The following is a 26,901-nucleotide window of genomic DNA, read 5'->3' on the forward strand; positions in this document are numbered from 1 at the left end:
TATTATATAGATTACTTATAATAAAGTAATTATTATGTTAAAGCAGCTGGAATTCAAAGAATGTAAACAAAATTTTATATAATTACAGCATATAAAGTTAACCAATAATTAAACCAAGATGTGTTTTTAAAAATACATAATAAATTAAACTATTACAGGTTGAAAATGCTATATGGCAAATTTTGTGCAAAAATTCAAAAACTAAGTTTCATCCTTTTATTAAATAGATATTAAAGGTCTTTGTCCGTGACCAACACAAGGCATATTGATTTTATGTAGTCTTTTTATAATTCCTAGTTTAGTTGGCAATGTCTTCTAGTGAGCTCAACAAAAGATATTGTATAAAATAGTGATTATCTTGTTTTTTTTATTAGAATTTCAGACTATGTACTACAGAGGGAAATTAGATATAAATTTCAGAAAGCTGCTGAAAAAGATATCTTTGCAAATTGAGTGATACTTCATAAATAAAATATTAGCTCTGGCATGCCATCTAATTTGTTGAGGGGAAGATACCATAGAATGAAGCATCTGCTATATTCTTGTTTCAAGTCAGAGGCATCACTTATTGAACACTTATTATCTTAATGTGTGGTTAATCTGGAGAAATTCTCAAGTTGATATACTTCTCTAACTTTAATTATTAACTTTGATCATTGTCTGTATAAATTGAATATGGGTGTGTATAGGACCATTTTTGGCCCTTGTCATATTTTGGAGGAAGAGTTTCTAATATGCTTGTACTTTACTCAAATTTGCATTTGATAAATGCTGATAAAAAACAACAAAGCAAAAACCCTGTGTCAAGCCTAATGACATCGTTTCCGTATCTTTGATTAATGCCAAGTTATTATATCCTTCAGCAACTGGGGTTTCACTGACTAGTCCTCAACAAGTAGTCCTCAATCTATGACTTAATTGATCCCAAAATTTCTGTTTCTAAGCAAGATAGTTGTTAAATAAGTTTGGCCCCATTTTACAACCTTTCTTGCTACAGTTTTAAGTGAATTACAGCAGTTAAGTTAGTAACATGGCTGTTAAGTGAATCTGGCTTCCCCATTAGCTTTGTTTGTCAGAAAGTCGCAAAAGGATCACATGACCATGGGGATGCTGCAGCAGTGTACGAGTAAAAAATGGTCTCAAGTAACCTTTTTCAGTGCCACTGTGACTTTGAACGGTCACTAAAGAAATGGTTAAAATTCGAGGACTGCCTGCACACAAAGACCCAGTCTCCTAAAGACCCTTCTCACTCCCATATTGACTTGCCTCTGAAAAAATGCAATAATTTAAATTAATTAGGTGCAGACAGTCTCTAAACAAATCTTCACAACTTACAATGTAGCAAAAAGATAAAATATAATAATTCAAATGCAAATAATTAAAACAAGTAACAAACAAGTAAAGAAAGAATGATGAATCCAAATATCAACAAAATTCAAAGAGATCTCCTAGCCCAAGACCAGGGAAAACAGTCAGGTCTTCAAGACCCTCTGGAATGCCATCAGGATAGGAGACACCCAGATTTCAAGAAGAATTTTATTCCAAAGGGCAGGTGCTACAACATAAGACTTGCTTCCTTAGTCCCAAAAGGTAATTTGTTTAATAGAAGAGACCCAATACACACCAATCTTGCTGGTTTTTATTGGCCAGGAGACACCACAGGAGATAGATAATCAAATAACAAAGCCCCATACCATGTAGGGTTATAAGGTCCAAGAAACATCTTGAATCACACCCGGAAACAGATTAGTAATTAGTGCAGTTTGTGAAGCAGAGTGTTTAATGGACACACACAGCTAAAAGTTCCAACTCAAAGGGCAGTTTGATCTAGACTGCATTAAAATAGTCAAGCTTCAAGATGACTAAGGCACGAATGATTGTTGGAAGGACCTCTCAGTCTAGGAAAAGCACAATTGGTGTATCAAATGAAGCTGTGCAAAGGCATTCTTGGTCAGAGATGCCACTTGCTCATAAAGCAGGAGCTATTATAAGTCCATGACCATCAGATTGTGCATTACCCTTGAGTGGGGATTTCTCACACAAGGTGAAAGTTGGATCTTCTCCCCATTCAGGCCTGCACAGACTTCAGATATTGGGACAGACTTTGACAGTCTCACTCAGGAGATCAAAAAATATAATTGGATATTACCAGTAACTAATACTGTACCCCGACTGGCAGATATCCTCCCAATATTTGTATTAAATCTCTTCCATTTATTTTCAGCTGCATTACTTGGCCAGCTCCACCAAAGCTTCAGTTCTACTTTATGGGCACTTAATTTTTCCTAGCTGTTCTTGCCTGCCCCCATTTTTAGAATGTCAGATTATAGACATTTAGGATTTCTTCAAAGTAATACTTGGCTTCCAGCAAGGAAATACTTTTAATGGTTTCAAAAAGAGTTTTTGAGTGAACAAGATAACTGCATTAGGATTATCCACTCAAATTTCCTTCCATGTTAACAAAGAAATTTTAAAAAATAATTGAGCTAAGACAGATTATGAATTTATTTTTAAAGGAAACACAGTCACATAATACTTAGAGCTTTTTGCCAACTAATTCTTAAACCTGCTTATTGCACAATCATTCACTTAATATTTTCTTATTCCAGTATTTATTTTCTCTTAGTCCTTTATGCAACAGAATAAACTGAACAGTTTCACTAAGTGGAGTGATGTAACGGGAAAAAGTAGATCACTTTTTTTCTTCTCTATGTGAAACTATACACAAGACCATGTAAAACAATCACACAAGACAATCACACAAGCAGTCATGAAAATCATTGCTAAACAGTAATTCTATTCTAATTATTTTATACAATTTTAATTCTGACCTCTGTAATAATTTATTGAGACTGGAATGAAAAGTTTTTTCATACATCCTCATCGCAAAGAAGTAAAGAGGGAAGATGACATGAACTGTAAAGACAAACTATCCAATCCTTGTAATAGTCTATATGTTACATATTATCTGAATTTTGTCTTTTTAAAATATGCCTGGGAAATTTTTTGACTAAAAAGCAGCAAAAGAGATATCAAATAAAACAAATTATAATATACTCTATATCTGTTCAAATCTACCCATCCAAACTTTCAGCAATTCTTTCCATACCATCATCCATAGTATTGTAAAGCTATAATTCTGATGCAGCTCTAATAATATTTTTTACTATATTCTTGTGGAAAAATAAAAGCCTTAAAAAATAAAGGACTTTTATGAATTCCAAGGGTGAAAGAGAGGTTTATTTTTGCAGAAAAGGTTCAGAAGTGATTAACAATCAGCAAATTTCTGAACAAGGGGGCGGGTCTAAACTAAAGCTTTATAGGTTTCTTTTTCTCAGGAACAAAGGAAGCATAGATGGAATCTTACATTGTATATGGAATCTACTTTGTGTAACATTCAGATAGTTTCTCACACGTTAGGTCTATTTCTCATGGGAATACAATGGAGGCAGTTTTTACTTTTATACAATGTTTCTAAATATGCATTAGGTCATTCACGTACTGTTAATACAGCTTTTGGCTAACACTGCTTTCTTCCAGAAATTATGCAGACACATGATTTTTGCTTTTAGTGATTTTTCATCATCATCATCATCATCATCATCATCATCATCATCATCATCATCATCATTATTATTATTATTATTATTATTATTATTATTGATTATCGCACAGTCAGCCAGATGTTCAGACTGGATTTGGCATTTTGTCTACCTATCGAGTCCTTACCCAGGACCTGGGATAGGCAGATGTGGATGTTTGATGGTATTACAGATATCGTCGCAGGATGGAAGCAGTTCCTATAAGGCCGCCTTTTGCAATTGACTAATAGCGAATTTGTCAATGCCAATGGTGTTCAAGTGGTGCTCCAGTTGTTTTGGGATTGCACCCAAGGAGCCTATGACTATTGGTACTACCCTTGCTTGCTTTTGCCACAGTCTTTCTATTTCTATTTGTAGGTCTTTGTATTTTGTTATCTTCTCCAGTTCTTTCTCTTCTATTCTGCTGTCTCCAGGCACTGCCACGTCCACTATCCAGACTTTTTTGTCTTTCTTATCGACAATTGTTAAGTCTGGGGTGTTATGTTGCAGGTGCTTGTCTGTTTGAATTCTGAAGTCCCAGAGCAGTTTAATTTTATCATTTTCTATGACTTTCTCTATTTTATGATCCCACCAGTTTTTGCTTACAGGCAAATGATATTTTTTGCAGATCTTCCAATGCACCATTGTTGCTACTTTGTCATGCCGCTGCTTGTAATCAGTTTGTGCAATCTTCTTGCAACAGCTTACCAAGTGGTCCACTGTTTCTTCAGCTTCTTTGCATAGGCGGCACTTACTGTCTGTTGCTGTCTTCTCAATTTTGACTTTGTATGCATTTGTCCTTAAGGCTTGGTCTTGTGCAGCCAGAATTAGTCCCTCGGTCTCTTTCTTCAATTTTCCTGCTCTTAGCCATTGCCAGGTTTTATTATTATCTGCTTTCCCAGCTATTTTTTTCATGTATTGGCCATGTAGTGCTTTGTCTTCCCATGCCTCTATTCTGTTCTTCATTTGGTCTTTCTTGTAGGCCAGTTTGGTCTCTCCAGTAGTTAGTAAGCCTTCCTGATATACTAATTTCAGTGCATCTTCATCATTGTTCTTCAGATATTCTTCCAAAGCCATTTTTTCTTCTTCAACCATCTGATGTACTTGTAGCATTCCACGCCCACCTATTTGCCTTGGTAGATAAAGTCTATCAATGTCACTGCGTGGATGAAGGGCATGATTCATTGTCATTATTTTTCTGGTCTGCCTATCCATTGCTTTTAGTTCTGCTTGAGTCCAGTCCACTATTCCAGCTGTGTACCTAATGACTGGGATTGCCCAGGTGTTGATTGCCTTTATGGTATTTCCTCCATTGAGTTTGGATTTTAAGATCTTCTTCACTCTCTTGATGTATTCACCTCTAATCTTTTTCTTGACTTCAGTGTGCTTGATGTTGTCAGCTTGAAGGATACCCAAGTATTTGTAGTACTCTTCCTCATCCAGACTCTTAATGTTATTTTCGTGGGGCATCTTGATTCCTTCAGTTTTCATTATTTTTCCTTGTTTGATAGTAAGTGTGGCACATTTGTCCAAGCCAAACTCCATTACAATATCTTGGCTATATATACGGACAGTGTTGAGCAGCGATTCTATTTCAGATGATGTTTTTCCATACAGCTTCAGATCATCCATATAAAGGAGGTGGGATAGTCTGGCAGATGTTTTTGATGTTTGATAGCCATGTCCTGAGTTATTCAGTATTGTTGACAGAGGAAACAGTGCAATAACAAATAGTAATGGTGATAATGAATCTCCTTGAAATATTCCTCTCTTGATATTAACCTCTCCCAGCCTCTCACCATTGATCTGCAACTGTGTCTTCCATTGTGCCATCGATCTTTGCACAAATTTTCTGATGTTTCTACTGACTCCTGTTATTTCTAGGCACTTGATTATCCAATCATGTGGCAGAGAGTCAAATGCCTTTTTGTAGTCAATCCATGCCACATTCAGGTTGGTCTTCCTTCTCTTGCAGTTTTCCAAGATCATTTTGTCTATTAGGAGTTGATCTTTTGTTCCTCTGCTATTGGGGCGGTTTCCTTTCTGCTCAGGTGGAAAGAGATTGTTTTCAACTAGATGCTGTTGTACTGCATCAGCTACCACACCAGTTAGTAATTTGAAAGTTGTTGGTAAGCAGGTAATTGGCCTGTAGTTACCTGGTGTTGCCCCTTTTGCTGGATTTTTCATTATTAGGTAGGTTTTCCCAGTTGTTAGCCACTTTTCAATTTCTCCTCCTTGTAGTATATTGTTGAACTGCTTGGCAATGAGTGGGTGTATAACAGTTAGATGTTTCAACCAAAACCCATGCAGTTCATCTTCACCTGGTGCTGACCAATTTTTGATTTTCTTTGCTCTTTTTTCTACCATTTTTGTTGTTATTACTAGTTCTTTCATTTCAACTTCTGTTTTATTTGCATCCACCTCTTTTAACCAAGCCGCATCCTTGTTGTATTTCTTTGGGTTATCCCATATCTGCTTCCAGAACTGCACTGTTTCTTCCTTGTCAGGTACTGACTGATTCCTTGCAGTTTCTCCATTGATGGATTGGTAGAAACGTTTCTGATTGGATTGAAATTGGAGGTTCTGCCTATAGTTTGCAATTCGAGCTTCATATCTACTGATTTTCCTGGCTATAGCTGTTATTTGTTGCTTTATTATTTCCAGTGCTTCCTTGATCTTCCTTGTTTCTAAGTGGTATTTCTTGATTAGGTATTCTTTGGTCTTCTTGTTCTTCAGCTTCTTTTCTTTCATCTGTTCTAGCTTGCTTGCATGTGATCTTAACTTGCTGATCTTATTTTCTAGTCTAACCTTCCATTTTTCTGGTGCACTGTTTGTTTGTTTTTCTTCTTTGTTGATTTTGCATCCCAGGTATTCTGTTATAACTGCAGCTGTGCTGTACATTAGTTGGTTTGTTTCTTGCAGTGAATTGGTGCTTATACTTGATATTGCAGTATTTGCATCTTTTAATGCTTGTGCTAGCTGTTTCTTTGGAACAAGCTTCAATGCAGGTAGCCTTATTCTGTTGTTTTTGTGCTGTTCTAGATGCTCAGTTATTCTTTGTTTCAATTCTTTTATTTCTTTAGTTAGAGGGTTTTGTTCTTCCTGAGGAAGAGGTGCCTGGTTTCCAAATGAGAACAGTTGTATATCTCTGCTGGATTCCTTCACTGCCAACTCCCCCTGGTTTGCCTCTACATTCTGAATTACTTCTGGTAAGGCTTTGATTTCTTTGCCCTGGGTAAACCTTTGCAGTTCGTCCAATTCTGTTTCTGTGAATACTTTATTTCGTGTTATAAATCGGCGTTGATCTGCTAGTCTCTGTTCTGTTATTTCTGATTCTGGATGTTGTTCTTTCCAGAACTGGTGCATTCGTTTTAGATATCCTCTTCTTGTTGGACTTGATCTGTAGTAACAGATCATTATTTCTTTGTTTTCCATCACTGTGTATCTGCGACGGGTAAACACCTTTTCTTCCAGTAGTTCTGCAGCTGCTGGCCCTGGTTGCTCAGCCAACAGTCCTGAGTCCTGTAACCCATTTTTCACCAGATATCCAGGAACTCCAATATCTAGCGCGGACCTTGTTAACCCGGGCGACGTCCGAGCCGGTATGGCATTCTGAAATTTACGTCTCACCATATTTTTTATGGGAGAGACACTCTTTGTCTGACTCCTCTGATGAGACCTGTCCAGTATGGTTGAACCTCTGGCATAGCTCTCATCTTCCTCAGAGTACACAAGCCCCACAACCACGTCAAGGTAGTGCCTCACTATTATTATTATTATTATTATTATTATTATTATTATTATTATTATTATTATTATTATTATTATTATTATTATTATTATTCTACTTTATTCTTCTTTATTCTATGTTATTCTATTTCTTTCCCACTTTAATATAACCTGCATACTTCCCAAAAATTTAAAATGTTTGTCCATATTTTCAGAAAATGTCAGCCTGAAGCCAAAAAGAAAATAAAGACAACCACTTAGGCTGCTGCACACTCTATAATAGTTTTCTCCATACTGACTTATTCCAAACAAGGTTAAGAGGAATATGTCAAATAAGTTGTCAGGATGACAATTCAGAAAACATTACAGTGCAAATATAGGCATGTTTCAGAAAAATGTCAATTTAATGCAAGGGCTAAAGTATCTGAAAAAGTTAAAACAAAGACAGAAATCCATCACTGGTAAACATTTAGAATAATAATAATAACAACTTCTACTACTACTACTACTACTACTACTACTACTACTACTACTACTATTACTTTATTGTCACTTTGAATGTACATCAATTGGCATACATCAAAATGAAATTGTATTGCATACAGCTCTCAAAGGATCACCATCTCCGATCTACACCCTTTGTTCATGGCCAACTCAAGTTTCAGAATGTCTATTTTAGTACAATAGCAAACAGTACAGATGGAAATGGAGCTCCATGTGGATTAGCCCTCAAATTAGCTTGTATTCCTGCACGACAACCTCACCTCCTTTCTATTTTCTGATCCTGTCTCTTCCACCTTTTCCTTGCTCCTTTTAGCCCTTTGAGCATGCTGCCAGCACCTCCAACTCCTCCCAAAGTCTCTCTCTCTCTTCCTCTGTGCCTGACGACAGCCTCATCCAGTTCCTTTGCTCCATAAACCGGGATCTCTCCTCCTCTGCCTCCTTCGGAAACAGCCCTGATTTGCAATAGACTCCGTTGCTGGGCCAGTAGTCAGATCTTGCTGCCAGCAGAACAATTTCAGACAGCGCAGACGACTTTTAATAGTCTCACCAACAGTTCCGAAACAGCTAGAAACTTGCCCTACCAGCAAAGATTGTCAGTTGTATGTTACCTTAGTCCCACCACATTTCTCAAATTCATTGAAACTTTCCCGATCATGTGGCCTATATCCCTTACATCCCTCCAAAAACTTTTCACCTTCGAGAGCCAAAGCAACTGCTGCTGATCCAGGTGCCGCCATCTTAGAACTTAGAAATAGCAGAATTTATGATACAGATTTCAAATAAAGTTTATGCACTCTGTGAAACACAATACTTTGCTTATGTCTGCAGCTTATGAGAAAAATGTTTTTCTCTACTATCTTATCCTCTACAATCCACCTACAAAGTATTAGATCAGGCATGTCAAACTTGCGACGTCACGTGACGTCGCGTGACATATCGGAGCTTTTTTGCCATTGCCAGCAGTGGGGTGGGTGCAGCTCCGGTATGATGAAACCGGCTCGCGGGCTGGCAGTTTGACACCCCTGTATTAGATGGCCCTACGTAAATGAGTTAGTTAAAATAACCTCCAGTTTTCCTATGCTTGCAAGTACTGAACACAAATTACAGGTAGTCCTTGACTTACAACAGTTCATTTAGTGATCATTTAAAGTTACAACGGCACTGAAAAAAGTGACTTATGACTGTTTTTCATACTTAGAACCATTGCAGCATCTCCATGGTCACATGATCAAAATTCAGATGCTTAGCAACTGACTCATATTTATGATGGTCTCAGGGTCATACTTTTTGTAACCTTATGACAAGTAAATCACTGATGTTACCAGATTCATTTAAAATCCTTGTTATTAATTTAACAACTGCAATGATAAACTTAACAAACAACTGTGGCAAGAAGGGTTGTAAAATGGGCAAAACTCACTTAACAAATGTCTCAGCAACAGAAGTTTTGGGCTCCATTGTAGTCATAAGTTGAGGATTCCAGTTTCTTAGTAACAACCTAATAATTTTCTAGCACAACATCCATGATTCCCTTTATCAGAAAAAGAAATTATACTTTACCCATCCTATTTTCTAAGAATTAATGAGTAGATAAATGAAATGGCTCAAAGATGTCTCTTTCTATGTACGATTATGTACAGAGATATTTCCAGAGTATTTTACAAAATGTATAGCATCCTCATGGTTATATGATTAGAATTCAGACACTTGGCAACTAGCACATATTTATGATGGCTGCAGCACCTCAGGATCCCAAGGTCACTTTTGTGACCTTCTGAGAAACAAAGTCAATATGGAAGTGAGATTCAATTAACAACCATGTTACTAGTCACATGTCCCACAACTGTAAAGTGGGACAAAAATCACTTAGGAACTGTCTTGTTTATCAAAGGAAATTTTGGGTCAATTATGGTTGAGGACTACCTGTATGTATTTCTTTGCAGAAATGAATCACCAATAACTCGGTACGTTTATGGATTCAGTAGGATTCTAGAGAGTCCTTGCAGAATTTCTAGTTGATTTAATTAGAACTACTGACTCTATCATAGCCATTTTATTATGATGTCAGTAATAGGTTATTTCATATAATTGTCCCTTGTTAAATCAATCCCTTAAAATCAGATTATGGTTAGGAAATAAATAAAAAAAAACATAGGTGGAATCTAGTACGAGATTTCATATTTGAGATACTCACTGCTGAGTATCAAAAAAATAATAATTTCTGGCGTTGCCTTTCAGCTTGTATCATCCCAGCGGAAACCAAACTTAATGCCTCAGATTGCTGCTCGTCCTCCTTGCCACTCAGAGATTTCTGACCAGATGGAGTTGAGCCTGCACCCAGGACCGAAGTATAAAACTCTCTAGCTTTGTCAACTGTATTCAATCTATAACGTGTCCCCGCATGGCTCAAGACGATACCCATCGGAATTTCCCATCTAAATGGCATCGATCTGACTTTAAGCTCATTGGTTAAGAAAGCAAAATCTTTCCTACTTCTTAAAATTTTGGATGGGATTTCCTTTAGAATGATAACATCTTGGGCAGCAATCTGGAATCTTTTGTTGTAAAAGGCTTGTATAACCTCATTCCGCAGGGACTTCTTTGTAAAATAAATCACCACATCTCTAGGCAAATTCTTCTGCTTGGCAATCCAAGAGTTAAGTCTATACATTTTTTCCACTTCTCTGCTTAATTCTCCTTTATCCATATCCAAGGCCACTGCCAGATCAGTAAGAACCACCTCCACCAAATCTTGATTCATATCTTCCTTGAGGCCTCTAATCCTCAAAGCATACTCCATCTGTCTGTACTGAAACATCAAGATGTCTTCTTGTGAGGACTCCACCTTCCTTTCCACATGGAGGTCAAAGAGCAGAGAATGACTCGTGCAGCTTACAAGCGTAAAGAGAAGGAGCAACGTAAAAAAGAGTCTAAAGAGAATTCTTCTGGAAACGCATCACCGCCGGTGGGAGGAGCAAGACCCAAGAGTTATGCAACACATGCAGCACTTTCAGATTTTGATGGTGTCTTCTCCAGGCTGCGTGCCAAGGGAGATGGCAAAGTTTTTGACCTGGAATGTTAATGGCTTGAATTCTCCTCAGAAACGGAAAAAAATCTTTTATTATTTGAAGCAACATACCAATGACGTTATTTGCTTACAGGAAACTCATATCTTACTCAAAGATCAGAAATATCTAGTCAATGCTCGTTTGGGATCTCATTTTGTATCCTTTGCTCCTGGAAAGAAAGGGGGAGTTGTTATATATGTCAAACAAAACCTACCAGCTTGTCTGGTAGAATCTGATCCCCAGGGGAGATATGTGATGATTGAACTTGGTATATATGGTAAGAAGGTACTTATAGTGGGACTCTATGCTCCAAATCAGCAACAGGAACAATTTTATAAGCTGTTACATCAAAAAATAACATTGCTTGACTATAGATCAGTGGTATTAATGGGTGATTGGAATGGTGTCTTAGATATACAAAGGGATAAGAAAGGTTCCTCTCCCTTTCTTAAACAAGCAAGGTTACCTAAAGCCTTTTTTGATATGAAGGAAGACTGGGAATTAAGGGATTACTGGCGGGAATGTAACCAAGAGGAGAGAGACTTTACTTTTTTTTCTGATAGACACCAATCTTTTTCAAGAATCGACTTTTTTTTGATTACTACGGATTTGTATAATAAAGTAAAGAATGTAAAGATTTTTCCTAGATCACTGACGGATCATAGCCCAGTCTGGATGGAGCTGATTCAAGAGAAAGAGGAAAGGAGATCCTGGAGAGTTAATAAAAATTTGTTTAGACAAGAGAAGAATGTTCAAAAGTTAAAGGAGTGTTTAAAGGATTATTTTGTTTTGAATATGTATAAGGGGACCTCAATGTCAATGGTATGGGATGCAGGTAAAGCATTTATGCGTGGTGTTTTGATAAAAATGAATAATTGTCATAAGCGGAACCAGATTCAGAAACGTAGAGAACTTGAAGATGAAATTAAATCAAAAGAAAGGTCCTTGATTTTAAATCCTTCTGATGAAAGTATTAAAGAATCTGTAAAGTTATTAAGGTCACAATTTAACATGTTGATAGCAGATCAAGCTGCAACTAACTTATTGTTTATGAAACAAAATACATTTTGTAATGCTAACAAGCCTGGGAGATGGTTGGCTTATCAATTAAGAAAGAAACAGAGACAGAGAATAATAGAGAAAATAAATTACAAGGGTAAACTAGTTTTTCAGAAGGAATTGATCAAAAAATCTTTTTTGGACTACTATCAAAAGTTATACAAATCTACTAACGTGCAACTTCTAGATATAAATAAATATTTAGCTGAGGCAAGTTTCCCCAAATTAACTGAGGATCAGAAACATGAAATTAATGGCTTAATTACTAAGGAGGAAATTGCCTCAGCAATTCAACAATTGAAACTAGGGAAAGCACCGGGTACGGATGGGTTAACAGCTGTTTATTATAAAGCTCTAAAGGAGGAGATGATCCAACCATTAAGTGATCTTTTTAATGGTATCTTACAGGGTTTAGAGATTCCTCCTTCATGGCGTAGTGCTTTTATATCATTGATTCCAAAGGAGGATCAAGATCTTACTTTACCAAAAAATTACAGGCCTATATCTCTTTTAAATGTGGATTATAAGATATTTGCAAAAATTTTGGTAAATAGGCTTATGAGGGTCGTGCATCATCTTGTGCATAAAGATCAATCAGGGTTTATAACTGGAAGGTACATGAAAAATAATGTTAGACAAATTATTAATTTATTAGAATATTTAGACAAGAACAACCAAGTTCCTGCAGGGCTCATATTTTTAGATGCTGAAAAAGCATTTGATCAATTGAATTGGCATTTTATGTTAAGAGTAATGGAAGAAATGAATTTTGGCGAAAAGATATTACAAGCCCTTACGGTAATATATCAAAAACAAACGGCACAACTTATTGTTAATGGAGGTTTGTCGGAGGTTTTTACAATAGAGAAAGGTACTAGACAGGGGTGCCCTTTATCGCCATTGTTGTTTGTTTTAACATTGGAAATATTATTGATTAAAATTCGAGAGTCTCAGGAAATTAAAGGAATAGAAGTTAATAAAAAAGAATATAAGTTGAGAGCTTTTGCGGATGACTTGGTTGTTACTTTGTCGCAACCTGATTATTCTGTAGTAAACTTATTACAGTTGATTCATCATTATGGTTTGGTTTCGGGTTTCAAGATTAATGTAAATAAGACTAAAATTTTACCTAAAAATATGTCTGGTCAGGAGAAGCAGATTTTGGCCAACTTGACGGGTTTTGAGATTGTTAATAAGGTTAAATATTTGGGGGTGATCCTGTCTGTTTCTAATGTAAAATTATTTAAAAATAACTATGAAAGGTTGTGGGTCAGGGTACAGAAGGACTTGAAGAATTGGGAGAAGTTGCAATTATCTCTCATGGGAAGAATTGCAGTGATAAAAATGAATATTCTACCCAAGTTTCTTTTTCTGTTTCAAATGTTACCGATTTTGAAAAATGAGATTAACTTAAGTGAGTGGCAGAAGGGTCTTAATAAATTTATTTGGGCAGGGAAAAAGCCAAGGGTTAAGTTTAAAATTATGCAAGACTTCCGTGAGAGGGGTGGACTCAAGGTACCAAATTTGAAATTATATTATGATGCGGTGGTTTTAACACTAATTAGTGATTGGGTAAATTTGACAAATCCGGAGATACTTCATTTAGAGGGATGGGATTTACTTTTTGGGTGGCATGCCTATTTAATATTTAATAAAAAAATGGATTGGGTTTTTAAATCTCATATTTTAAGAATCTCTTTACTTAGGACTTGGAGAAAATATTATAAAAGTGATTTTAAAGTTCCATTATGGGCTATACCTTGGCATGCGATAGAAGGAATAAAAAGAGGTGTAAGAATGGATATGGTGTCTTATAGACACCTACTTAGTTGGGATGGACAAAATTGGCAGTTAAAATCACGGTAAGAGTTAGCACAAGAAAATATTATTTATTCTTGGTTTCAATACAGGCAATTAGTAGACAGATGGAAGGTGGATTGTAAGGTGGGTTTTCTCAGAGAAGATGGAAATTTTATTAGGCAAGTGAAGGATGAAAGACAAACTCATATTAAGAGAATTTATGGGGTTCTAGTTGAATTGGACTCAGAAACGGAATTAATTAAAGACTGTATGATTAGATGGGCACAGAATTTTGGTGAACCAGTTCCACTGGATACCTGGGAAATTATCTGGGTGAGAAATGTCAAATTTACACAAGCACAGAATTTAAGGGAGAATTTTTATAAAATGTTTTATAGATGGCACCTTGATCCACAAAAAGTGTCTTTCATGTACCCTGACCTACAGCCTAAATGTTGGAGATGTGGTTGTTTGGATGCCACCTATTATCATATTTGGTGGTCGTGTAGAGAGATAAAAGCCTTCTGGATTAAGGTATGGTGGAATATTCAGAGAATTTTTAGAAGGAGGGTAAAATTTACTCCGCAATTATTCTTGTTGGGTATAGTTACAGATTGTGATACAAAGGAGATTGTATTGATGTTAAATTTGATTACAGCCGCGAGGCTGTTAGTTGGACAATACTGGAAGAAGGAGTCTTTGCCTACATTGCAGGAATGGTTTCTTAAAGTAGCTTATTTGGCGGAAATGGCAAAGATTTCGGCTTTCTTAAAGCAACAAACGCAAGAGAAGTTTCTTGTCCTTTGGGATAAATGGATAAAATTTATACAATTTAGATTGGGTACAAAAAAATATTATATAGCTTTTTCATAATTTTTATCTTTATATATAGAGAGATATATATACTTATATATATACTTTAATGTTACTTATAGATATTATATAAATTTTTTAACTTAATTTTTTATTTGTTAATTTTCAATTAAGCCTATATTCTGCTCTGGGAAGCTCAGGGGGGGGGAAGGGAGGGTTTATGGTGAGGGGTGGGGGATGGGGTTTTTTTTATATGTAATGTTTAGTTTTTTTTTTTTTTGTATATGTTGTTTTCGTTTTGTATTGTTTTTGTCTTTTTGTAAAATTTATAAAACTTTCAATAAAAAATAAAATAAAATAATAATTTCTTCTTGGACAGTATTGTGTTCCATAATACCAACTAGTGAAATTTCTATATGACTTGGGATCTAGGTTTTAGAATCTTAATCTATGTATTTGCAGAAAAAAAGATGATTATACTGGGATAGGCTGTAGTGATGTTCAAAATTCTGCCTATTTGTTATTGAGTTTTTAAACTTTGTGAGGTGGGAAACAAAGTGTTTGAGCAACTTCAGGGCAACTTCAGTCACCCAGCAAGGTGTCAAACTAGCTTGCTTGCTTGCTTGCTTGCTTGTTTGTTTGTTTGTTTGTTTGTTTGTTTGTTTATTTATTTTGGACAATTTATAAAGCCGTCTATTTGCTCACAGCGACTCTAGGCAACTTATGGAAAATAAAAACATAGTAGTTAGCGATGGTTTCCTGATGACAGTCGTATGCCTGGAAGATTGATATTCAAGTTTCAAGTATCTTGGCATTTAATTCCAGGTGCCGTATCTTCTTTTTGAAAGCATCTTTAACTCTTTAATTATGAGCCCAAACATTTTGTAATGCAATTATGAGATATTCAACATAAGGGAGTAATTATGTGGAGCAGCGTGGTGGCCTAATGGGGAAGACTCTCATCTCCCACTCAGAAAATTGAAAGTTCAATATTAGGTAGTAACCTGGTATGTTGTGTATTCATACTAGGCTTGGATGTAACCTGAGAAGTTTAAATTTTGATTTACAAGGCGATAGAACTAGCACTTCTCATCACTGTATCATTTATTAATTACATCTCATAGCAGGGCCTTTGCATTGGCATACTTGGATGCTGTCCCCCAATAGTACTGTTGGATGAAAACAATGGTATCCCTTGCCAAGAGTATTCATGTTTATTTCAGACTTTCAGTAGATATCAAATACTGTATTTTTCAATTGGGAAGAGCAGAATTAATTTCCCTCCTATTAAAACTATTCAAACAGTTTTCATATGGCAGTTATGCCATACTAAAGAACTAAAAGTCTCCAGTAGCGTATCCAACTTTTGTAACATTGCTATATCAATATATCAGGGATGTCAAACTGCCGGCCTATGGGCCGGATGCATCATAGCAAAACTGCGCCCACCCCATTGCCAGCAATGGAAAAAAAGTTGTGATACATCGTGACAGGTCATGTGACATTGCAAGTTTTATACCCTTGCAATATATCAATGCCTGTTTTTGTACAGGCATGTTTTTTGTTTTCTTTTTAAATTAGATGAACTGTAATGTATTTTTAACTTAGTTTTTACTATGGCCTTATTTCATAAGATGCAACTTACTAATCATTAGGATTAGGCAAGAATCCTGGCTGATAGGGTCCAGGAGACATGCGTTTTCTGCCATAGTTCCTACGTCTGAAATGTCCTTCTTTCAATTAGGACGACTCTGCTTCTATTAGCCATTCAGGAGGCCTTAAAGACTTGGCAATGCACCAAGTCCTGGGAGTGTGTGAACGGCCACATTTCCTAATTATGTTGACTGATTATAATATTTCTTGGCTGCTATTTATATTTAATATCTTTCTTGTATTATGTTTTACATATTTTAATTGTTTTTATGATTATTTGCTACCCAGAATCACTGATTTGAAATGGGCAGCATACAAATTGAATAAGCAAATAAATAATTCATGGCTGTTGTGGAAATTTAATGATTAGGCTTCATATTAGTGTAATCCTGTCTAGTTTCCAAACCGCATTTAGACTAATACAATGGGCAAAAAAGTATTTAGTCAGCCACCAATTGTGCAGGTTCTCCCACTTAAAAAGATGAGAGAGGCCTGTAATTGTCATCATAGGTAGACCTCAACTATGAGAGACAAAATAAGAAAACAAATCCAGACAATCACATTGTCTGATCTGGAAAGAATTTATTTGCAAATTATGGCGGAAAATAAGTATTTGGTCAATATCAAACGTTCATCTCAATACTTCATTATATATCCTTTGTTGGCAATGACAGAGGTCAAACGTTTTCTGTAAGTCTTCACAAGGTTGGCACACACTGTTGCTGGTATGTTGGCCCATTCTTCCATGCAGATCTCCTCTAGAGCAGTGATGTTTTGGGGCTGTCGCTGGGCAACACAGACTTTCAACTCCCTCCAAAGATTTTCTATGGGGTTGAGATCTGGAGACTGGCTAGGCCACTCCAGGACCTTGAAATGCTTCTTACGAAGCCACTCCTTTGTTGCCAGGGCGGTGTGTTTGGGATCATTGTCATGCTGAAAGACCCAGCCATGTTTCATCTTCAATGCCCTTGCTGATGGAAGGAGGTTTGCACTCAAAATCTCATGATACATGGCCCCATTCATTCTTTCCTGTACATGGATCAGTCGTCCTGGTCCGTTTGCAGAGAAACAGCCCCAAATCATGATGTTGCCACCCCCATGCTTCACAGTAGGTATGGTGTTCTTTGGATGCAACTCAGCTTTCTCTCTCCTCCAAACACTACGAATTGTGTTTCTACCAAACAGTTCTACTTTGGTTTCATCTGACCATATGACATTCTCCCAATCCTCTTCTGGATCATCCAAATGCTCTCTAGCAAACTTCAGACGGGCCCGGACATGTACTGGCTTAAGCAGGGGACACGTCTGGCACTGCAGGATCTGAGTCCCTGGCGGCGTAGTGTGTTATTCATGGTTGCCTTTGTTACGTTGGTCCCAGCTCTCTGCAGGTCATTCACTAGGTCCCCCTTGTGGTTCTGGGATTTTTGCTCACTGTTCTTGTGATCATGTTGACCCCACAGGGTGAGATCTTGCGTGGAGCCCCAGTTGGAGGGAGATTATCAGTGGTCTTGTATGTCTTCCATTTTCTAATTATTGCTCCCACAGTTGATTTCTTCACACCAACCTGCTTGCCTATTGCAGATTCAGTCTTCCCAGCCTGGTGCAGGTCTACAATTTTGTTTCTGGTGTCCTTCCACAGCTCTTTGGTCTTCACCATAGTGGAATTTGGAGTGTGACTGTTTGAGGTTGTGGACAGGTGTCTTTTATACTGATAACAAGTTCAAACAGGCCATTAATACAGGTAATGAGTGGAGGACAGAGGAGTCTCTTAAAGAAGAAGCTACAGGTCTGTGAGAGCCAGAAATCTTGCTTGTTTGTAGGTGACCAAATACTTATTTTCCACCATAATTTGCAAATAAATTCTTTCCAAATCAGACAATTTGATTGTCTGGATTTGTTTTTTCATTTTGTCTCTCGCAGTTGAGGTCTACCTATGATGACAATTACAGGCCTCTCATCTTTTTAAATGGGAGAACTTGCACAATTGGTGGCTGACTAAATACTTTTTTGCCCCACTGTACCTAATACATGCTTTCTTTGACTGTCTTTCTGTTTGTTATAAAGCTAACAATATTATACAGACTCTCTTTTGCTATCTGCTTTTCATCTTATCTCTAGTTTCTAAACTGATTGTGCATTTCTGCTATTGACCAACAATTAGAAAATATGATAGGCCATATATATTATTTAATAATGTAATGCTTGGAGTTTTAAGAACAATTTTAATTTTATTTCGTACAAAGAAGAATAGAAGATTATCACATTAATATCTTAATTATTGATGGAAATTGTATTTTGTTGAATGTTCTTTTGAGAAGGATTGGTCACATTATTACTTGGTTTCAAAATAGTTTATGTAAACTAAACCTCATTAGTGACAATCATGAAGATTTGAAGAATAATATATAACTTGTGGCCAATTGCCATAAGCAAAGGATTCTTATCAGGAATATAAAAATTTTGGATTCAATACAACAGGCCTTTTTTGAGTTCCTGAAAATGTGAGATAAACCCTACATTATGCTGGAAAGATTGCAAACAAATTGTTATATATTAGTATTTTTGGTGGTAATGTGAGGTTAGTCTCTTTGGTCAAAAGTCATTGTGCATTTTTTTCCAATTTCCTTAAAGAATCATAAAATCTTATAAAATAAAATGTTCTTTGTTTTCTGTACTTTGTAAGGAATATTTATTAATTAAATTAATGCATCATTGTTGCATTATAGATTATTAGCTCAGTATTAGCTGCCAAATACAAGTCTCCTGCATTTAATTTATCCTAATTAGGACCTGCAATTGTGTTGCTAAGCAACATGTCCATGGAGTGTAATGTCATGTGACCGCATTGACATACCATCAGTTTTAGCTACAATCATGAGGCAAATCACCATTAGTTACTAAGTGGAATGTCATATGACTACAATTTTCTGACTTCCTGATGGCTTCTTCATTGATCCATTGATTTAGCTTGTCAAAAGTTGGCTGTGAAGGTTAGAAATGATCATTATGTGATAGATCACTGTTGCCATACAGGCACATTGCAGTCACATGACCAAGGGGATGCTATGATGCCTACAATTTTGAAAACCTGTCATAAATTATTTTTTTCAGTGCTTCATAACTTTTAATGGTTCCGCAACAAGTGGTTAGCAAGCAAAGATTAAATTAAGAAAACAAGAAGCTTTGGAAAAATCCTACAATGAAGGATAAATATTCAGCTTTTGATAGTTGTTTATTTATTATGTTGGCAGTATTTTCCCTAATGCATTACTTCCTTCTCTATGAATGTCTACTTAATTTTTACTTCTAAATATCTTCAATGAAACGGCAAAAAGAAAAAGATCCTGACAATACATTTTTGTGAAATAAATTCTGGTATAAAGAGTTTATTTGATGCTCCATAGGAGTTATATCAAATTAGAAAATACTGGGGGAAAGTTTGTACTTAGGTGTAAACGTTAACCTAGTTTTTCTTCTCATTTTATTCCAGACCAATCTTTCCAAATGGGGATGGGGAAGCCTTGTTGTTCTGCTTTTTCTAATTACATTTGGACCATTTGCCATATTTTACTTTGCATTTTATATCTTCTGCTCTTTGGGTGGGTAAGTATATCATTTGATTTGTTGATCAAGGTGAAGAAATGTTAAAAGTTAAGATTGATACTCTATAATTATTATTGTTATCATTATCTCTATTACTGTCTTTATCATTCTCTTAAATTAAATTGATGTGCCATCTAACTCCCAATAACTCTAGAAAATTACAAATAAAAACATTAAAAACAAAAAATGCAATAAAGGACAAAAATGAAGAATAAATATGAAAATATAGGATCGTGCAAGATTATAGGTAATGATCAACATCTTGAATTGCACCTGAAGCAAGCTGGTAACCAATGCATCTTGTGAAGCTGTGATAGTTACAGGGGCATCATTGCCTGCAATATTGCTTTCTGGATGAGCTGAAGCTTCAAAGTGATCTTCAAGATCAGCCCCATGTCCCATGTAAAGTATGTTATAGTAGTCAAGCCATGAGATAACTAAGACTTGAAAGTCTATCTGAAGGGAAGGAACATCAGATAAAGCTGTGTAAAAGCCAACTTGTCTATGGCTGTGATATGATATGAGCATTTTCCTACATTGTATTTTATATAATTTATTGTATATTCATCAGTATATGTTATGTACATTATACATTGTAGATTAAGTGTAATTATATTATATTACATGTAATTATATTACATAAGCTATCATCTCTCTGTATGCCTAACTTTAAACTTGGGGTCAAGGTTGAAAATATAATGGAAATATGTAACTTATATTTCCCAAAGTCCAATGTATTTATATCTACCAAAATAAGCTTATTTGGAAATTTTTCAGAGGTTTTGCCCAGCCCGGTTAACAATATTTTACAAGAAACACAAGCATCTTAAAAGAGTTAAAATATATAAATATTTGTTACCTTCAACTTTTATATTCTCATTGAAACTATTTTTAGTTTTCTGAATAGTTATGATTACTCAATTATGTCTTTATTTCCATTTTAGAAGTTACTATGGACAATGTAATGAAATTATAATAATTTTGAATTCTCTCTGGAGGAACTAAGCTAATATTAAAAGCATTAAGGGGAATTTAATTCTACCAATTGTGCTTTAATAATAGTAGTTGTTTAAACAGAGCATTTAACACCCTAATGGAATAATTGTAGGAATAGTCTTAGAAATATGCATATATGAGTAGTTGTTCTTCTATATTGTGAATGTTAGTCACTACATTATCTCAAAGTTTGTTATATAATTTATTTTTGGAGGGGCTTTGTGGTAACACTTTTATTTGGAAAAACTAATTCAGAGAAGTACCTTGGACAGTGTGAAGACTCCTTTCTTCCTCCAACCTCATTTGGCATTAATAAGGTAAGCAACAAGCAATAAAAGCTGGGTTTGTTTTGTCTAAATTTTACTATATACCATTTTTCTTCAGTTAACAATTTTTATGGGTAAGCAAAATGTTTTTAATCAACTATTAAATGTCATCAGTTATTGGCAATCAATGTATTTAACTTTTAAAGTGAATATAGGTAGTCCTTAACTTAACATCACAATTGAGCCCAAATTTTCTGTTGTTACGTGAGATAATTGTTAAGTGAATTTTGTCCCATTTTATTATTTTTCTTGCCACCGTTGTTAAGTGAATCACTGCAATTTTTAAGATAGTAACACTCTTGTTAAGTGAATCTGGCTTCTCCATTGGATTTGCTTGTCAGAAATTCCCAAAAGGTGATCACGTGACCCAGGACACCTCAACCATTATAAATATGACTCAGTTGTCAAGCGGCTATATTTTTATCATGTGACCATGGGGATGCTGCAATGGTCATAAGTGAAAAATAGTCATAAGTCATTTTTTCATTCTCCAGCACAGGAGATGGAGAATCCACCAGTGATTTTGCTCTGTCTTCCTGCCCATTAGATCAAGTCGGTCAAACTTGCCACGCCCGTCCTGGACTAGGACACACCCAGTCTTGACTTGATCTTCAGCCCAGACAGACATGGCAAATTTGGCTCCCAGCGTAGACAGGTAGATCAGATTTTAATTGGTGAATTTTTCATTCCTTCCACAGCCTCCTAAGTAGTGCTGGGATCAGCACTACCTCAGCTGGGCTGTTGGAGACTTGAACTCCCCATTTTTCTTTTCCAGTATTAAGGCAGAACAGAGGCTTCCATTCTCCCTTCCTTCACACAGACAGCACTGTAGCTGCCACCCTGCTCTTCCGCTTACCCATTTCTCTTCGTTTCGTTGGATCATTAAGGCAGAACGGAGGCTACCCTTCTCATTCCCTTCACACAGGTAGCACTGGGATCAGCGCTGTAGCTGCCACCCCCTCCTCTTACCCATTTCTCCAAGGGGCAGGGGATTCTTCTCCTTCTATCTCAGGCCTTGCGGGGGCCTTCCCGGGCACTCGGACAGTTACGGCCACCATTTTGGCAGCCGCATGAAGATCCGCTGTACTGAATCGGCTCTCCCTCAGGGGTGCATGGCCCGGATCGCTTCTGCTCGCCCTGCCGTCACCTATTGGGCAGTCAGCCGTGGAAAAGCCTCTCCTTCAAGGCGCGCAGTTCTCCTTGCTGTGAAACGGTCTCTATCGTTGCGGCCACCATTTTGAGGGCCGCGTGGCTGCCGCCGTCACAATTTGAGGAGAGGCCAGCGGGGGGGGGGGTTCCTCCCTTATTGCTTGCTTCACTAGCATCAACAGAATCCCTCATGGTCTTGCTCCCTCCCACAAGTCCATCTCAGGGGAATTGCAAAAGGTCTCAGCCGCCATTTTGATTGGCAGATGCATTACTGCACGGAGGCCTCTATAGGCCTCTACAGTCCTTAGCTTCTCCAGGAAACACAGTCTCCCCTCTTCAATTAACCTCTGTGTGCTCTAAAGGCTGCACAGTTCTTCAGGCTCAATTACAGGTCTCCATCTGGTGCTTCCCTCCTGGCCACCATCTAGCGGGCTGTATATTGGATCGCGGTCATTAAGCGATTGCTCTTGCCGCTCCCGCAGATCCACCTGCCATGCAAACGTGCTGACACTCATCAACTCGCTGGCCTTGTCACACGGCGCCCTCTACGAGCAGGCAGGCTGTCATAACTCACCTGATTTTATGGGGCCATAGACACGACAGGACCCTCGGGTCAATTACTGGTCCAGTGGCCAGGGGAACAGGGTGAACTCTAGTATTCCCCTGCTCCAATTGCATTCGCTCAATCCGCCAATTTATCCGCTGCCAGAGTTCCCTTTCAGCACTTCCTGGGATAACTCACTTCAGGATGGAGGAATCCACAGCTCCCCAACCTAAGGAGACCACCCCTCCATCCACTAGCCGAAAAAGGCACAGGTCCTCCAACCAGGAGGCGTCAGGCAGGATCAAGGCCAAGGCCAAGACCATTTCAGGAAAGAAGACTTCAAAATTGGCGGAGAAGCAAGGTCCCACTATTTACCAACCATCAGTGGCACCGCGTATCCCACATTCAGTCCCAGAGGCCACTTTCACTCCAACAGCAGCTGGGTTCAGATTAACTGAGCCTGAAACCATTCCTTCCTATGATCACCTCCAAGCCTTGAAATCCCAGGCGATTGACCGGGCCCTTGCAGCCAGGTCCTACCACATGCCCAGGACCGAGTAAGTGGCATCCATCCCTCCATTCTTCCCTCTCTAGGCGGGAGCTCCCAACTACCACGGACCTCCCTCACCATCCCGATCCTCTTATAGCAGGGCATTTTTTACGGAGTGGTAGAAAGGTGGTGGTCATCACTAGCGGTAGCCAGAGGGTCCTTCTTCAAGGAACCCGTTCGGCTCACACTTACGACAGACGCCAGTCTGTTCAGTTGGGGAGCGTACCTTCGGTCGCAGTTGGCTCAAGGGCGGTGGTCGCAGTCAGACCTGAGGCACAACATCAATTGGTTGGAGCTCAGAGCCATACATCTGGCTCTCCGCCACTTCCACAACAAAGTTGCGAGGCAACACGTGCTGGTCCTTACAGACAGGTTTGCCGACCTCGTGAACCTTTCCAGGTCTCCTCCGTGGAGGATTCCTCCAGGCCGTATTTCTCTCAGCCAGGGGGTCCTGCATCATCCAGACCCCCAGTGGCTTCAGTTGACCACCTGGCACTTGAGCGCTGGATCCTGACTGAGGAATCCTGTTCGCCAGGTGTCATCTCTATGATTCAGGCCTCCTGGAGGCCTGCAACAAACCGTATCTACAATTCCACATGGAAGAATTTCTGTCATTGGTGCGAAAAACACCATTTGACTATCTCGGATTTGACTTGCTGGGGGGTCTTGACAGGGGCTTTGCGCCTAATACCATACGCAGACAGGTGGCAGCTCTCTCCATCATACTTACCTGTGACAACTTGGTGCCGTTAGATCAACATCCTTTTTTTTATGAAAAAGTTTTTATTTTCTATTTATTCATACAAAATACAATTAAATTCCTAACCATTGGTACCGCCTGCCCATTCCCCCCAGGCTGCGTCCACCCTCTCTAACCTTCCCCACATCCCTCCTCTTTCTCTCCTCCCCTCCTACTCTCTTCCCCTCCCCTTCTCCTCTAACCATCCTACTTCCTCCCTACTCCTTCCTCCATTCTCATCCCTCTCACACACATGAACGCAGCATAGGGGAAATGCCCAAGCGTTTACCATGACTATATTATCATTACCCACCCACTCACCCACCCACCCTCAACCTTCCCCCCCTCGCTTCCCAAAGCAGAGTACAGGGTTATTATTAAGAAAGTTAACAATAATAAGAAAAGAAAAGAAAAAAGAAAAAAAAGAGAAGAAAAAACATCATACTTAACCTTTAACTCCCCTTAAATTAAGTTATATAAACAAATCTCTACAACAGTTACTATAAAATTTACTCATAAAATAAATGAAACTTTATAGTCCCATCTTCTCCTTACAATAATATATCTTTCTTGTGTATGATCCTTCAAATAAGTAGAAATTTTTGCCATTTCTGCAAAGTTAGAAACTTTAAATATCCATTCTTCTAAAGTAGGCAACGAGTCCTTCTTCCAATATGAGCCTACTAGTAACCTTGCTGCAGTTAATAAATTCAACATTAAAGTAGTTTCTTTGTCATTTAAATCCACAAAGATACCCAATAGGAATAATTGAGGGGTGAACGTTATCTTCCTTTTAAAAATCTTTTGAATGTTCCACCAAATCATAATCCAAAAAGCCTTTACCTTTTTGCAATTCCACCAAACATGAAAATATGTCGCATATTACCAAACATGAAAATATGTCGCATATTACCACATCTCCAACATTTGGGTTGTAAATTTGGATACATACAAGATAATTTTTTAGGATCTAAATGCCATCTGTAAAACATTTTATAAAAATTTTCCCTCAAATTTTGAGCTTGTGTAAATCTAACATTTCTAATCCAATTTGTCTCCCATAAGTCCAGTGGGATCGGATCCTGGATATTCTGAGCCCATTTAATCATACAGTCTGTTTCAGAGTCTAATTCTATTAAAGCATTGTAAATTCTTTTTATATGGGCCTGACTCTGATCTTTAATCTGAATAACCAGATTTCCATCTTCTAGTGTTATTCCTTCTTTTTTATCTACTGTCCATCTGTCCACTATTTGTAAATATTGAAACCATGACTGTAGAATGTTTTCTTGCCTTAATACATCTAGAGATTTTAAATGCCAATCCGAACCTGACCAAGTTAATAATTCTTTGTACGAAATTTTATCAAAATTCATCCTCTTAGAAATCCCCTCAATTGCATGTCTAGGAATCCCCCAGATAGGTATTTTATAGTTTAACCTATAATAATACTTTTTCCAAACTCGAAGTAAAGCACTCCTCAAAATATGTGATTTGAAAGCCCGGTCCACTTTCTTATTAAAAATTAAATATGCATGCCAACCATATATTAAATCCCATCCTTCAAGAACAAGAATATCCTTATTTGTTAAATTAAACCAATCACTTATCCAAGTTAAGGTGGCTGCATCATAGTATAATTTCAAGTTAGATGCTTTAAGTCCTCCTCTTTCTTGGGCATCTTGCAAAATCTTAAACTTAACCCTTGGTTTTTTCCCAGCCCAAATGAATTTATTGATACCCTTCTGCCATTCCTCCAAATTTACATCTTTTTCTAAAATAGGTATCATCTGAAACAAGAAAAGAAACTTTGGTAGAACATTAATTTTTACAGCTGAAATTCTCCCCAACAATGACAATTGCAGTTTTTTCCAGTCATTTAAATCCTTTTGCACTTTTGCCTATAGTAATTCATAATTATTTTTATACAATTTTCCATTTGAGGCAGTTAAATATACTCCCAGATATTTAACCTTTTTCACCATCTGAAAACCTGTGGCTTTAACCAAACTTTCCTTGTCATTGGCTAACATATTCTTAGATAATATCTTAGTCTTATGGTTATTGACTTTAAAACCAGAAACTTTTCCATACTGTGTTATAAATTCTAATAGACAATCAACCACTCTAATCGGTTGTTCCAAAATCAAAACCAAATCATCCGCAAAAGCCCGTAATTTATACTCATTTTTTCTTATCTTTATACCCTTGATTACCGTTGATTCTCGAATCTGGATCAACAAAATCTCCAATGTCAAAACAAATAACAATGGAGATAATGGACATCCTTATCTTGTCCCTTTTTCAATATTAAAAGTCTCAGTCAATCCCCCATTAACAACAATTTGAGCAGATTGTTGCTGATATATAGCTTTAAGTGCATGTAAAAAATTATCCCAAAATTCATTTTCTCTACCAGTGAGAATAAGAACTGCCAATCTAATTGATTAAAGGCTTTTTCAGCATCCAAAAATATAAAAGCAACAGGAATCTGATTGTTCTTATCCAAATACTCAATTAAGTTAATAATTTGTCTAACATTATATTTCATGTATCGCCCTGTTATGAATCCTGATTGATCACTCTGAATCAAATCCTTCATAACCTGCATTAATCTATTTGCCAAAATTTTTCTAAAAATCTTGTAATCTACATTTAATAATGATATCGGCCTATAATTCTTAGGCTCTGTAAGATCTTGATCCTCCTTCGGAATCAATGATATAAACACTCTTTTCCAAGAAGGAGGAACTTGTGCTCCCAGCAAGATACTATTAAAAAGCTCCT

At 37.2% G+C, this 26,901-nt stretch overlaps 1 protein-coding gene across 4 annotated transcripts in view; it reads left to right on the plus strand.

Moving 5' to 3' along the window:
- The window catches only part of SNX13 (sorting nexin 13), a 137,881-nt gene that overhangs the window by 31,467 nt on the left and 79,513 nt on the right, over nucleotides 1-26,901 (plus strand). For 3 of the 4 annotated variants that reach the window (XM_039332663.1, XM_039332644.1, XM_039332653.1), the window contains exons 2-3: nucleotides 19,698-19,810; nucleotides 21,021-21,123. In XM_039332663.1, the coding sequence (XP_039188597.1) occupies nucleotides 19,698-19,810; nucleotides 21,021-21,123 (216 nt within the window). The remainder of the gene's footprint in view (nucleotides 1-19,697; nucleotides 19,811-21,020; nucleotides 21,124-26,901) is intronic. The other variant, XM_039332671.1, reaches the window with a different exon arrangement.

Source organism: Crotalus tigris, unplaced genomic scaffold (genome assembly GCF_016545835.1).
Source record: "Crotalus tigris isolate CLP2741 ecotype Arizona unplaced genomic scaffold, ASM1654583v1 scf7180000017624.2573661763:2888555, whole genome shotgun sequence".
Classification (NCBI taxonomy): Eukaryota; Metazoa; Chordata; class Lepidosauria; order Squamata; family Viperidae; genus Crotalus; species Crotalus tigris.